The sequence below is a fragment of the Empidonax traillii genome, unplaced genomic scaffold (assembly GCF_003031625.1).
Source record: "Empidonax traillii isolate 1590-97213 ecotype Southwest subspecies unplaced genomic scaffold, ASM303162v1 scaffold283:size781446, whole genome shotgun sequence".
NCBI classification, from domain to species: Eukaryota; Metazoa; Chordata; class Aves; order Passeriformes; family Tyrannidae; genus Empidonax; species Empidonax traillii.
In genome coordinates this window covers 18,955-34,335 of record NW_020955476.1, presented here as the reverse complement: position 1 = coordinate 34,335, position 15,381 = coordinate 18,955, and the positions used below count along the sequence as shown (strand labels likewise).

The 15,381-nt window shown below is 41.7% G+C and overlaps 1 protein-coding gene across 3 annotated transcripts in view; it reads left to right on the top strand.

The window, feature by feature from the left end:
- Positions 1-15,381, top strand: part of ITPK1 (inositol-tetrakisphosphate 1-kinase) — a 139,687-nt gene extending 124,306 nt beyond the window's left edge. For all 3 annotated transcript variants that reach the window (XM_027890264.1, XM_027890265.1, XM_027890266.1), the window contains 4 exons: positions 3,739-3,904; positions 5,395-5,462; positions 6,943-7,105; positions 12,541-15,381. In XM_027890264.1, the coding sequence (XP_027746065.1) occupies positions 3,739-3,904; positions 5,395-5,462; positions 6,943-7,105; positions 12,541-12,863 (720 nt within the window). In that variant the 3' untranslated portion in view covers positions 12,864-15,381. The remainder of the gene's footprint in view (positions 1-3,738; positions 3,905-5,394; positions 5,463-6,942; positions 7,106-12,540) is intronic.

The following is a 15,381-nucleotide window of genomic DNA, read 5'->3' as shown; positions in this document are numbered from 1 at the left end:
ATTAGTTGCTGGAGCAACTGCTATAAATTTTTGCTGTTGTTACCAAGAACACTTGGGGGCTGGATTAATTTATGAATTTCTGGATTAGTTAATGAGTTTCAGACTCAATTCTGTCAGGAGTTCCTCTGCAACTGCAGCCTGAAATGCATGAACCTTTCAGTGCGTGTCTGGTCAGGCTTGGACTTTGTTTCCCTGGTGAATCTTTCTTTGATCTTCTTTCATACCATGCTGACATACCTCAGCCTCCTGCCAGAATTCCATTTTCTGAGCAAAAATTAGACTAAAATACAGTTGTAGGCTGCACTTTATCACAGAAACTTATGACAAGAGCCTAGGAGGACCCCTGGAAATAAGCCTGAAATCTTGCATGGCACTCTACATGGTTAGTAGTAGCAACTTTTGGAGTTGCTGAGTTCTCAGGAATGATCCAAAGTGTATTTATGATCAGAGTGGAACTGTCTTGTAATTGCTTATGGTCAGTAATATGAAGGGAAGCATAGAGTAAGTATCTGCTTACAGTACAGTCTGTCTAAATGGTGAAGCATAGGTCTCGAAGCAATAAATTGTTGCCTGTTTCATAAATGACTCCTTCTTTGGCTTTTGGTAAACCACTTCATTTTTTGTAGATGTATTTTCACTGCATAGTTGACACCAGAACCAAAACACTGACCAGAAACCTACTTTTCTTCATAAGATAGCTGTTCAAAAAGTTCAAGTGCTGGCTAACAGGGACAGCTGAAGGTGCAGGCTAGAGTTTGGGTTTGGTACCAGCCAAGGCTGATGGACTCCACACTTCTCAAGTGAGAACATGCTGTAGTTAAGCTGAGGTGCTGTTAGTGTTCTTGTGGTGTCCTGCAGTTCTACGTGGCCTCTGCACTAGCAGCTGCCTTGGCCAGCTCAGCACTTGAACCCTGCTGTGCCAGCACAGTTTGTTAAACTTGAACAGAGATGATGGCTGGAAGTTGTGCTTCTGCCTGCCAGCAGGTCAGAGCATAATTAACCTTCAGTACAGCTGCCATGAGAGACCCATAGCCTGAAGAATTGTGTCCAGAATTACTTTTTCTGAGTGAGAAAAAGGCAGAGAATCACTATGCTTTTTGAGACTGAATTCCTTAAGGACACTGTCAGTAAAAAATACTAGTGAAATGTTTAGTTTTGCCTTCAAGATGGCTCTGCATTTATAATGAGGAATGCTGTTTGGAAATTATGACATCAAGTATTGTTCCCATGTTACTGCCAGACACAGCAGGTCTGTGCTACATAAAAAAGAGCAAGTGCACCCTGCAAGAGAATTCTTGGAGCTCTATTCATGCATGTTAAAAACCATGAGACATCACAGTGAACCAGCGTAAAGCAACACCACGGGAGTTATACGGGTTGTGTGCTAGTCCATGGGCTGTCAGCACAGAGCTTTGCAGAAGAGAGGTTTCACATAGTTTCCAGTAGTCTAGGTCAGCTGTGTGCTGAGAAGATAAACTCTCTGGCTTTCCACACTTCTAAAATTGGCTGATAAATACCTGTTCATCTTGTGGGGTTTTTTGTGGGAATCAATTATTATTGGAAGAGAACGCTATAGGAACAGCACAGTTCTTGCCAGTTGGAGATTATATAAAGCCAGCATTCTGCATAGGAGGAAGAGTGTTTCTTGCCACCAGTGAGAAATAAATGATGTACGATGTTGTTGCTGTGAATCATCTTGATGGATGATTCTGCCGGTTAGAGAAGTTTCTTGCACAGGTTGTTACCACTTGCAAATTCAGTCCATACTGTCAAATAGAAAGCACCTGGTGTAATAGAGACAGAATATCAGCTGCAAGTATGCATTGAAAGGACACATTGACTGGAACTCAGAAAATGTTAACCTACTGAGTCATTGTGCACGTGTGCAGACAGTTGTGTGATCTGAAGTGGACTACCAGATAAGGAGCAATAAGGACAAAAATGTGTGCTCAGACTTTTAACTATGAATATGTAATCACTACATCATTTACGGCAACCATGTTTTTTGAACGACAGACAAAACCCAAAAACCTATTATATTTGCTATTTTTTTTATAGGAGCAAACTAAGGTGTTAGCAAAAGTTCCATCTGAAAGTACAGCATTCATCAAATGAGCAGTTGATAATATGTAATACATGAGAGAGAACGTAAAGGTATAAAGTTTCTTTGTAAAATCCTTCCAGTGACCCTGACTTCATTAAGACACTAAGCATGAAAACTGACAGAAAGTATATGGAAAGCAGAAGCAAGCAGTGTAACTCATCTGCACTGTGCTGAGGCAGGAAGGAGGCCATTTTATTTTATGTATCACTGTGGAGTTACTTTAGGGCTGAGAGGAATTCTCTTAGCTTCTCTGGACTGTCTTGCATCCTGAGTAAAAGAGTACACCCAACCAGGACAGTGAGAAAATATTAAGTCTTACAAAACCACTTGAGTTTCAGAGCTTAGGAATTTTTCTGATAAGTATTTTGCATCCTACACTGACTGAGGTGGGCAGCAGGCTCAAGACTTGGCTATTAGCTGTTGTCTTCAAGACACTTAGGAGGGGAAGGGTGCTGTTGTCTTCAAGACTCTTCAGAGAGGGAATGTGTTCTAGCCAAAGCATCCCTGCCTGTGGCAGGGAGTTTCTTCCAGAGGAAAGAAAGATAAAATGTATGTCATTCTGACCTTGAACACTCCTTATTCACCTTACTACAACATTCTCCACTGCCACTGCGCATAACAAGGCCCAGCATTGCTGGAGTAGTGAAGACAAGCTAATATTCAGATCCCTAGAGCATAGCTTTTTCAGGGCTTTGAGGATGGAGAGCAAACCTAGGTTTATCCTCAATAATAGGAAATTACTTTATACATTGGTATAATGTAATTTCATCACCTGTGCCAGAATGGTGCTTGCTGCTGGTTCTGTGTAGGAGCCATGTCAGCACCAACAACAAACCTGCAAAATGGGACACTGTGGTTATGCTAACTTTATATATGCATGTAAGCACATAGTAACGGAGAGGTTGAGGAAAAGACTAGTGTAACGTGCTGAAGATAAGCTGTCTCATCAAAGTATTTCTGTCCTACCAACATTGCTTCCATGCTGCCTGAGGCAGCTGTTGGTCATCATTCAGGCCCTATAAATCCCTTCCTTTTTACCATATTTATTCCAGTGCCTTCAAGAGGACTGTCCATTTGTAGTAACGGAGTGAAACCAAGGAAAATCAGTAGGCCAACATTTGTTAGCAGTAAGAACTACTAGAGTCTGAAAAATGTTCTCTGATGGGATGGGTGAAGCCCCAATACTTAGGTTGTTGCAACTGGACTGAGCCAAACCATGGGGAATAGAGCAGTGGGGAAAAACTCATATAGTTAGTACAACAGAGCTGTTCCTTGTGTTGTACTCATGCTACAGGCTTGTATTCAATACAGACTTTGTCATCTGTGTTGGTCAGATGTTTTACCCTTTTGTTGTACATGCAGTGGCAGTAGCTTCCCAACTAAAGGCAGAAAATGAAGTTGCAAAGAGCTGATCAGAAAATGTTGATTGAAAATGAAAGCTGCACTGCCCATAGTGTTCAGAGAGCTGTGTGTCACTAAATGAAACGTAATGAAATAGATCTAGATGCGCAGAAGGAATTCACACATGGTCAATATACATCCACCAGTAGATGTTCCCCCTTGTTGCTAGGTGGGGGGGGGTAAACATGAAACTATTGCAAGACTTGTGCACAACTGTGTATGTGTGTTTCCAGATGGCGATCATCTTCAACCAGGAGGGCCTGAAAGCTGTTCGCCCCCCCTGTGTCATTCAGAGCTTCATCAACCACAACGCCGTGCTGTATAAAGTCTTCGTGGTCGGGGAGTCCTACACAGTGGTGAAGAGACCATCTTTAAAGAACTTCTCTGCAGGAATCTCAGGTCAGTTGTACCAATTTAAAAGGAAATATCCGTTCTTGGAGCCTTGTCAGGAAACATGAAAAATTTCTGTGAAAACACTGCTGAAGTGAAGGCAGCTGGTTCTGACATACCATGTTTCCTCTTCTGTATTGTTTCAATAGGAAGGAAAATAACTCAACTGCTCTGGAATACATACGAATGACATTCATATAGTAAATATTTATGCAATGGTAACCTGAGTCTTACCTGTTAGAAAAAGTGTTTTATGTCATGTGGAAAGGGGGAGAGTTCTCTTATTTCACAGTAAGTTCATGTGCCATTTGTTCCGGAGTTTGTTTATAAATGTGCTTTGGAGAGAATTTCCTGGATTCCATCATTTCAGAACTTCCTCTCCCTATTTTTACCTTGTTATGTATGTGTGTTTAAATTAAGGATCACTTGTGCTCTCCCTTAAATGAGCCTCCTTGTTCAAGTGAGGCCCAGTGTTGAAAACGCTGGTGGGAGATGTCCTTTGGTTTGTAGATACCAGATGTGTTGGGGGGAAGGAGGAATGGATTTATCAGTGAGGACAGTGATCCTTCTGTATGTCAACAGAAAGCAGCACTTGAAGGTTCCTCGTTAAAGATTACTTAGATTTCCTTTATGGAAAAAAACCTCCTTTCCAGAGAACTGCATTTTTGTGGTCCACCAAAAGCATAAAGGAATTAGCAGCATATGGATGGGAGCATGACCTGCTTGCAACTGGACAAATTCAGGAGGTGGGGATGGGATCAAACTAAAGGACTGGAATAAACAAGTGCCAGTTTTTTGTCTCTTTGCTTAGTGTTTTCTGCAGATTGTAGGATGTCCATTGTCCATTGCATTTTGCACACAAATATCTATTTTGTTTGTATAGGTATAGAAGAATTATAGAGATATATATATATATATACATATATAGAGAGAGACTTGTAAAAGTCCTTGTATGCAGCTGTGTATGCCTGTATTTACGTTTAGGTCTGCTCTATGTCCTGATCAAACTAAGTAGGCCAGAACCTGTGCTCATATAAACTGTTAGGACAGTTGTTTGATACTTTTGCATTTTGAAGGGAACAGTTTAAGGCATCTTTCTGAAAATGCTTTAGCTAATGTCTCATCTGTTAGTGTAAGCTTTGAAAGTTGTCTGCAAGTCCACATAAAAATAAACTTAGTAGGTAGATTAGGGTAATTGTCTCACTTTCTTACCCAAATCAGGAGAGTTTGAGGGGGCCATGCCACAGGTTCCTGACTAGGCAGATCTGATGATTAAGCAGATCCGGTGGCTCTGAGGCATGCAAGGAGCTGAGTGTCTGCTGTGCAGGCAGCCAAGTGCCAGCAGCAAAGTGCCTGTGGGTGGGGTGGGTGTCAAGGATGGCCCAGTGGGGACCAGGGCAAGATTCCTGGGGCTGCAGTGCCACCTACTGTTCTTTACACTATTCCTTTGGAAACTAAAATCTGGTATAAAGTTATTTACAACCCGTTTCTAATTGCAGACAGAGAATCAATATTTTTCAACAGCCACAATGTTTCCAAACCAGAGTCCTCATCCGTCTTAACAGCAGTAAGTACACTTGGTCTTCTTCCTTCTATCATGGCTGAAAAACTATCTAGTCCTTTCTTATGGAAGTGTTAGTAGCTAGTGACTCTCTTTCACAAGTTGTCTGCTTCTGTGTTGCAGGCTGAGGTCTGTTTGGTACCACGAACCAGCATGACTGTGTACCCCACTGGTTTTCCTTACCGAGCTCCGGTGAGGAAGCACTGATGCAGCAGGGCTGTGCTGCTTGCCATGCCCAAACTCCCCAGGGCTAACCTAGGCAAAGGGAAGAACGAGTTTCTGAAGGCAAACACCTGGCTTTTTCCTGTCCAGAGAGATTAATAAGCATAAATCATCCTTCTAGGACTCAGTTCTGTGAGGAAAGACGAACAGTGAAAATTCAAGCAGTGAAATCGTGTTGGCACAAGGCCACAGAGGGCCAGTAGGTGTCTGCCGTGTGAGCATGCCCAGGCTGTGACCACAGGACTATTTCTGGGTGTCCTTCGAGACCAGCAATGCCGGCACCCTGCAGTTTCATGCTAGCATTACCAGTCCTTTTAATAAGCTTTGCACATAACAATCCTAACAAGTTCTTGGGCACTCAACTGCTGAGAAAGTCACTTTACAGCACTGGGTCCTCTCAATCTCTAAATCTCAAGATTCTTTTCTGTTTCACAAGCTCTGCTGGGGACTAGTCTCGTATTTGATTGAATTTGATATGCAACACTGATGCTAATATTAAAATTGTAATTATACTATTTATAAATCTCTTTATGGTTATGTTAAGCAAGAAGCCATTCCTAAGAATTTACTTTCAAATTTAGAGAGCTTGCTCCTGTGGTTTGTTTACCTGCCATCTCACTCATACACATACATATTCCATACATTCTTCTGTAGGCATAACAGCATACTTCTGCTGGCTAACGTGTAAAAAGTGTAGAAAATTGCATCTTCTAGTCATAAGTAACCTGAGTTATTCATTTTAATAAATATTTATAGAATAATTTATACATGAAAACCCACATAAAAAGTATACTCTGCCCTGAAGATACCAGCTGAGTTTTGCTGTATGGCTCAGATTAAACTAACAACAGGACTCTGTCCTATCAGTCCTTTAGCGTAGACATTGATCTACACTGAAATAACAATAATATACAGAATATTTACAGACAGGGTTAAACATGCCACCTGTATATGTTTTTTAAAGTGTAGCTCTAGTACTTAAAACAGTGAGTCTGATTCTCCATTCACTCCTACACTGCTCTGCTTCTCCAGCTGCACCAGTATGAGGAGGAAGAACTAGGTACTTGAGCGCAGATGAATTTCCAATATAGGAAGGATTCTGAATTATGAAAGCAGGTTCTCTTTGGTGTCTTTCTCTCTTTCATGCCAATGCTGGTCTGCAATTAGACTTGATGGATATGCACCTGGAAACTTCTGAAAATCAATCTTTCCACTAAAAAGGCTCCTTCAGAGTCCCTTAGTAATGTGTCGTTTTCCATTGTAGCTGGATAAAATTGAAGGAGTATTTGAGCGGCCAAACGACGATGTCATCCGGGAAATCTCTAAGGCACTGCGGCAAGCTCTGGGAGTTTCCCTCTTCGGAATTGACATCATCATTAACAATCAGACTGGGCAGCATGCGGTCATTGATATAAATGCATTCCCAGGTGAGAAAAGCCTTTCCACTCCTGCTTTGCGTGGAGCAAGTTTTACTGCTGGTGTCTCACATCATTGCTTCCCCAGTTTGGGACAGGAAAGTACCATCCAGATGGTTCGGAGGTCAATCTGGGAAGGGAAGAACCCTAGTCTAGATATAGATAATCTATAGATATAGAATTTGCAGCTGAAATATCGGCTCTTAGGAGGTGTGGTCAAATTTTAGTGGCTAGTTGTAACATGGCTGTCATGCCCTTCCCTGCAAAGGGATGCCCAGGAACCGTAGTGTGGGACTGTGTGCTGGAACCTGGCTTTTCTGGGCCTGGCCCTCATTCTGAAATGAAAAGAAGAATAGTAAATTCTATTTTAGTAGAGTCTTTAAAGATTTCTGTTTTTTTCAGACTCTGTGCCATTAAAAAAAGATGAGGGGGTGGAAGTAACAAACTGTTCCCTTAAAAATCTCTTCCTGTGCAAACTGATTCCCTACAAAAAGACATTTGTGCACAAAAATAGTGCCGGGAATCTGAAGATGTTAAAATTGTAGGTGCACAGAAGAGTGCTGTGAAGAATTAGTATCTTTGCAAGTGCACTTTTAAGTGCATCCTGGAGTAAAAGAATAGATTGGAGCATCTAAGATCAGGTAAATTTGTCCTCTGCTTTTTTAGTTAACATATTTCTTGGAAGCAACTAAATAAACTCCTTGACCACTGGAATTGTTGATTTTTAAGTGTGTATAGGAGAAGGTCTGTTACTTGTGTAAATTCAGTAGCCTAACATAGAAAAAGAATACATCATCTCATTTGATGCTCTTTTGTATGGGATTTTTCTCTTTGAGAATCTCTTCTCATTACCTGATTGTTTTTTCTCATTACCTGCTGTGATGTTTTTTCCCAGAGACATACACAGGCTGATATGTAGTTTCTTTAACCTGTCGTTGAAGACTTTGAGTTTTCAAATCTAGAGATCTTGCCCTGAGCCCTGAGTCTCCTAAATCTTTCTGTTTGGGTTCTCAGTCCTACTACTGCCCTGCAGTGCTTTGCTGGTGTATCTCCACAGTGAGTGGCTTCCTTTCATAACTCAGCTCCGCTATTCTCAGGTCACTTTGCATCACAGTTCTACCATATGGTGTTGATGCAATCTGCAGACCTATGAAAACACTCTTCTGCCAAGAGCAGTGAAATGACCTAAATTTGGTGTCAGATGGAGCCATATCAGTTTTGTCAATGGGATTATATTTCAAACATTGGGTCTTGAAGTCAGTGATGCAGGAGATTCTTTTGCAATCCTGCATCGTGCATTTTGGTTTGGTGTTTTGGGATTTTTGTATTTTTTCAAGTATTGTTTTGGATTTGGTACTTTGCACAGAGTGAAATTCTCCTTTTCTTGAAATGTTGAAAAGTCCAGATTGGGGAACAACCACTAGCAAACATATATTTGCATATTTAGGGAGGAGTAATGTCTTCTTGTTGTGGCAGAGGTTTTCAGAACTGCCTTTGCTCTGCTGTACTTCTACTCTAAGGCAATAGTTTTCGATGTTCAGCCCGAGTTCTGTGTTTCAGTCTGCACAGTAATTGATCTTTGAAGGGACATTGAATTAATAGAGTGGTTTAGTCCTTGCAGACTCACACAGCAGTTTTTTCGTAGTGAACATGTGGGTAGTGAAGGTAGCTACTGGCTTTATCACCATGGGATAGGTTGAAGACCAGCTGGAGAAAGTCTAGAGGATAGCAGCAGGGACCAGACATATGAAAGAGAAGGCTGGGAGAGACAAAAGTGCCTTCCGATTTGTAAAAGGTAGCAGAGCTGAGAGAGATGCGCTTGCCCTTAAGGGCTGCTGAGGTTGGAGAAGATGCAATGGAGTAAAATGCAACAGAAGAAAAGTTACATTTCAGCACAGAATACTCTCTTGTTCAAAAGCATGTTCAGCCCAGGCAACTGAATTTCCCTCCAAGGGCTGGTATGAATAAAGGCTGAACAGGTTCAAGGTCCGACTTCATTGACAGGGCCAGCACATTGCTAATGAGAATTTCAAACTCAGCCCACCTCAAAAGACTCACTTCATCAGCAGTGGGTTCTCCCTGTTCCTGGCTCAGTGCAGTCCCAGGAAGGGGCCTTCCCTTTCTCCTCTTCTTAAAATCATTCGAGCCTGCAGTGGTTGCAGTAGAGCCAAACTGGACCCAAATTAGACCCTCCAAGGATCTGCTGCATTATCTCTGCACCACTGCTTTGAGAAGGGAGGGGAAGAGAGCCCTATAAGGAGCATTCACAGCCTCTTCCACTGAGCTCAAGCCACAGCTTGAGGCCAGGCCTAACCAAAGCCTTGTCCAGGTGCCTAGAGGCTTGCTGCCTTACTTGTGTGCTGTCTTTTATGTTTGCCAGGCTTGAAGCTCATTTGAACCTGCCACTCCATGGATGTCATGTTGAGATGCGTTTAACGTCAGAAGTGAGAGCAGATGTACCTGCAGGAGGATGTTGTCTGTTACCTGCTCCATTAGCACCAGCGACTCTTCAAAAAAGATTTTAAAGATGAATGTCTGAAAGGCCCCTAGTGTCTCTTGTTCAGTGGGAAACCACTGGGACTATATTTATCAGTGGCTAACAGCTGAGATATCTGACTGTAGGCACAGTCACGTAGCATATAGGGTTTATGTTTGTCTGAGCAGCCTGAGCAGCAGCTTGTGTGTGTTCTGCAGTCTGTCCCCGTTGAGGTGGACTGCTGGCTCTGGGTGAATCTGAAAAGCATCAGATCGGAACATGCACTTTGCGTGTGTTAACACATTGGCACAAATGCAGGACATGGGCTGTCCATTTCTCTCTGGCCAGGGGAAGATGCAGAAGAGCAGAGAATGTGCCAGATCAGGGAGTCTCCAAAAAATCAGGCAGGTAGCATTTGTAATGCTAGCTTAAAAATGCTCATAGCTGTTTCTTGCCTCCACCAAAGATCGCAGGGGGTGGGTACTTTTTTTCAGATGCATTGCTGGATGGACACTTTTCCTATCCATGTTCAGCCAGAGGACTGTGTTTTTAGCATAGCAAAGCTGAGGCTTGCTGTAGACAGGCACTTGCAAACTGGTTTCAGCAGGCAGTGCTAGGATAGCACCTGCTGGAGCACAATTCATGCAAGTTGTGTTTTGAGGCATGCTAAACTTATATTCTTCCACTGATGCCCTGTGTGACACTAACCCTGAATTCACTGCCAGTAGTTTCTGAAGGTGTAATTTAATTTACCCTTCTTGATTTTGTTATCGTTGTAGCACAGCTGATGTCCCACAACTGATTTGTTTGAGAGGCCTGCAGCAGCCCTTGGAACCAAACAAGGCAATATCTACAGTTTGCAGCTTTCCACAGGTGTTCTGTGACTCAAGAGTTGAGACATCTAGTTCTCTTCCTCCCTTCCTTGTATTTCTTTTTTACAATTTTTTGAAGTTTCTACTGAGTGGCCAGGCAGAATTACTTGGGCGTTTCCACCCAGTGTGCAGAGGGTTTGCCCAGTCTGAGCCTGCCTGTTACATACAGCTTCCTTACACTGTAACATCTGCCGATTTCAGGACTGAATAACTGGCCGTCTTATTTCTGTGAATTATTTAAAACAACATCTTTGTGTGTTTGCAGGTGCCCCCCGACAAGACTAGTTTGTTTTCAGTGAGCAGACATGGAACACTCTAGGGTACTATGGATCTCCTCTCTGAATATTAAAGCTGTTACTATGGAGATGGCTTATTCCCAGGGTGTTTGAAGCACTCTGAGTAGATTTGAAGGTTAATCCCACAGCTTTTACATAAGCAAGAAAGCATAACAAGCACTTCTGTCAAAGAGGTGGAGATCCTGTTCTGACTCCCATGGCCAGCCCCAAGAGTCCTAGTTGTCCCCTGCCGACCAGTGGATTATCATGTGAGGCACTAAAAAACTCGATGTTTTGAAATGAATAATTTTTTTGGTGAATCTGTTTAAGGGTCTTTGAGAAAGCAAAACTATGAGCTGTCGTCTCACATTGCTGGTGTTTTGTGTGACCTGTTAAATATCTGGGAGAATTGTGAGCAAGTACAATAAAATTAATAGCAATGTTTCAGCCTAAATAAGAGTTATATAGTTAACATATGGGTTATAAATACACCATAAAATCACCACAATTATCCTCTTACCTTATGTTTCTGAGAAGCTGGGTTTTTTATTGCCTAAGGAAGTTGGTCTTTACAGGAGAATGGAGATTAAAATTGAATTATTTATGGATCTGAGGAGCTATTCTGCGCAGTGATCACATCACTAAAAGTGTGTTAAAATGTGCATTTACTTTGTGGTCTCTGGTTCTGCTCATATGCTGCTGTGTGATGTGTGCTATTCACATGGGTCTTCTAAACTTATTTATTGCTTCAGTCTCCTGTATTAACCACACCTTCAGAATACTTTTATAGACCTTTTAAAACGGCCTATCCCATTAAATAATACTGAATGTCATATGTCACCTCTAAATAGTAAGGCAAACTGATAACAATTTTAGGTAATGCAGTAGCAGTTAAGATCCATTTCAAGACATTGTACCCATATGTTGCATGTCTGGTTCAATTTTAGAATAAATACCATGATGTGCCTGTACCAGAGTGTTTAAAATAGAGCCAGAAGCTCTGTACGCCTACTGCCACCCTTTGTGTCACCAAAAATGTCATGTCTCCTGGTACTTGAGCAACTGTTTTAACCAGGAAACTTGTTATTAAACTGCATTGTAAATTGTCTGGAATCATTTAAGAGAACATGCAGAAAAGTGGTTTCAGTTCCAAAATAAAAGATTGATGTTTCTATCAAATACTGTATCATTGATACATGTTTCCCGTGCCTTGAGTGGTTTTTCAGACACAGCAAGAAACATGTTTTAAGTGTCAAGTCAGGTTAGATTAGATGAGCATTACATTGCTTCTTACACAGTGGGAAGCTGCCTCTTCTGGAGGATATAAAGCCAGCCCTGCTGTCCTCTGAGGTTTCCCTAACTGAGGGTATTGCTGGGCAAAATCTAGTGAAGAGTCCAGACCCTCAAGGGAGCTCTACATTGGAGCTACTTGCCATAGTAAACCTGGAAACAGGATGGAAAAGATCATCATAGCCCAGAGTCGGTAACTTATGGAAAAACCTGGACTTGGCAACAAATGGTAGAATATACCTAAAATTGTATATACACATATATACCTGGGAGGAAAAAGAAATAACAAATCTGAAAGGCAACAGTTTTTCTCATTAGAAAAAAAATTACTTTTATTGCAAGAGTCTCTATTCCTCTTTATGCTAATCTGCTCGTGCTGTCACTTAAAATGATGTCATGGAAAAGAGCCTTTTTATTATCAGTTGGAGGACAAGGACAGCCCAAGAAATAAATTGTTAAAAGAAGTCTTTCAGAGAACCTACAAAAATTACTTAATTTCCTTCTTTTCTTTCCTTCTTTTTGTTCTCTTTTCAGGCTACGAGGGTGTTTCTGAATTTTTCACAGATCTCCTGAACCACATAGCTGCTGTCCTGCAGGGTCAGGTACCTGAGGTGACCCAGCTAAACCGCAGCAAGCTCCTGGCAGAGCAGACCAGTGGGATCATGGACGAGCGGATATGCTGTGCTAGCACAGGCTGTCTCAGCGTCATGGGAAAAGACTCCTCCTGGATTGTGGAAAGCGAGACCAACAGCTCAGTAAAACTGCAACACCAGAGACTAGGCTGCAACTCAGCAGTGTCCCCCAGCTTCCAGCAGCACTGCGTCGCTACGTTGGCAACAAAAGCTTCTTCTCAATAACTTGCCAATACCATGGACTGAGAAAAAGCCACAGGGATACAAATTGTGGTCCCAGAGCCAGATTAGGCTGTAACAATACAATTGAGAAAAAAAAAAAGGAAAGAAAAAAAAAAACAAACACAAAACACAACACAAAAAAGCAAAATTAAAAAACCCTTCCATTTGATTTAACCTAATGTGCTGATAAAACGGACTGAAAGGGGAAGAGCGAGAAAGTGATTGAGATCCATTTCATCAGATTCCAGTTGCAAATCTGTAGAGAGTTTACACATACATGTGTTTTAACACTAGTCCTTTCATTGTGGGAGGGTTGCTCTTTCATTTCTATTGTTCTTTGTAATCAATGGTGACCAGCATTTTAAAATCGGACCTCATGGTATCAAGAAGATAATAATTTTGCAATGCAGTGTCTGAATGTAACAGTGCTAGAGATTTTTGCCTAAAATATTCCCTGTTCCTTTTTTTTCCAGGTAGGCTATTGCAAAAGAAGGCTAAGACAACTTCAGTATCACTAAACCAAATCTCTTGAAACATTGACCAGTCAAGATGTTGACAGGTAGCTTGCTGTGAAGCCTCTGCACTTTGAGTAGGATAGAGCAGCCTGCTTGTTCAGGGGCAGAGCTGAGGTGACCACCCCTGTTCCAGCCTTCCTCCAGGCCTCACTGCTTCAGTCAAAAGCAGCTTCTAACCACATTTGCCAACAGTGACATGGTTTCATCCAGAGAGTGCCAGTATTTAGGCTGAGTGATTTGAGTAGATTAAATAACATCCTTTTTATCATCTGCTAGTACTGACATCCTGGAGAGTTAATGGAAGCAGCTGAGCTCTTAGTGGAGAATTTATTTTCCCTCCGTTGCGCTTGTGAGGACTCTGGGAGAGCTCTGCAAAAAGGCTGGCAGAGCTGTGCATTTTACTTGGAGCAGTACACCTGGTCTGCATATCCTGAGGGGTAACTCAGTTGCTGCCTTCCACAGATCCATGCTGTTGTGCATTTTTTTTTCTGCAAATTAAACAGAACTGTGTACCTTCATATGAGGTAGAAGTACAGGACAGCTCTAGCTTGGAGACCACATTATTTTGTTGCAAGCTGCCAGGTGAGGCCATATGGTAATTTGCAACAGTGCTTTATACTATCTGTAAACTATAGCGTGGCCAATTTGTTATCTCTTGAGATATGCAGTGAACCAGCGGTGTTCATCCTCTGTTGCATCTTCTAGCATGGCAGCATCTTCTGCTGTTGAGAATTCCTGCAACTTTTGCTAATTCTGAACACTAAATTGGAAATATCCAAGTGCTGAGAATGGAGACACTATTTTGGAAGAAGGAGTGGCCTTCTATTCCCCTTATAAGCCCTAACATACAATATAGAGGGGGGTGTTAAGAAAATTTCCTTCGTTAAGCTCTTAGCTTGCATATCCAGGAATTTCTGTCTTTCTATAGCAGGTGTTCATAAAGCATCCGCCAGTGCAGCATCTAGTACCAGTGTGGTTAGTATCATCTGTTAGATAGCTACTCAAAAGGATCTAGAGCTTAAAGCCCAGGTAGATCACGAAGAGAGGATTAAACTGTAAAAAAAAGGTGTCACCACCCTACCTGATAGTACCAGTCCTGGACGGGAAAAAGTTTTGAAGAGTGTTGCGTAGCAATTCTTTTGTGTAATGCTTTTTCCTTGGGAGAAATTGGTCTTCTTCCAAAAGGCCATTCTTCGGGATTTTCTTAGCCAAGATTGATTTTTTTTCGGGATGATTTATACAATAGAAGATGATTCCACCTCTAGAGGGATTACTACCTTTAAAATATTTCTATGGGAACTGAAAGGACCTTATGAGTGTGGTATCAGTCAGATTCCAGGGTGCACATAAATGCAGCCAACTTCCTCAAGTATTGCAGATCAGTTCTGAGCTGGGCATGCTTCACAACCCTTGTATGCTTTGAGGCTGCTGGATCCCACGTTGTCTGCAGCTCGCAGGTCTCGGATGGTTGTGGTGTGAGTGAGTCAGATGTACATAGGGATTTATAAAAGTATACATGACAGACCAAACCTTTCGTAAAGCCATGACTGAAATAAAATTGACATCTACACTTTGGGGTTTGTTTTTGTTTGTTTAAAATAAAAAGTGTTTTTATGTTACATGTGTAACAAAAGATACCCTCAGGAAGGAACTTGCCAGTGCATATTTTTGTATGGTACTTTCTTGTAACCAGCTGGTGGAGTGTTTGTAGACTTGCCTATTGCTCCCTTTATTACAATGGCTTGGGCTTTTTTTGGTTTTTTGGTTTTTGTTTCTTTATTGGGTGGTGGGGATGGAGCAATGATGTTAAAACTGCTTTACTAACTCAAGACCTTTCAAACTAAGTATGTTTACATGAACTGAGTGTTGGATCCAATGGAAATGTCTGTATGCTGTTTCCTAGTTAGAACATCAGATAAGAATTTTATTTTCCTGGCTGCCTTCTGAATTTTGGTTGGCCTATTTTGCACTGCTTTGTTTCTCCAAAATAAACTACTGAAATATAA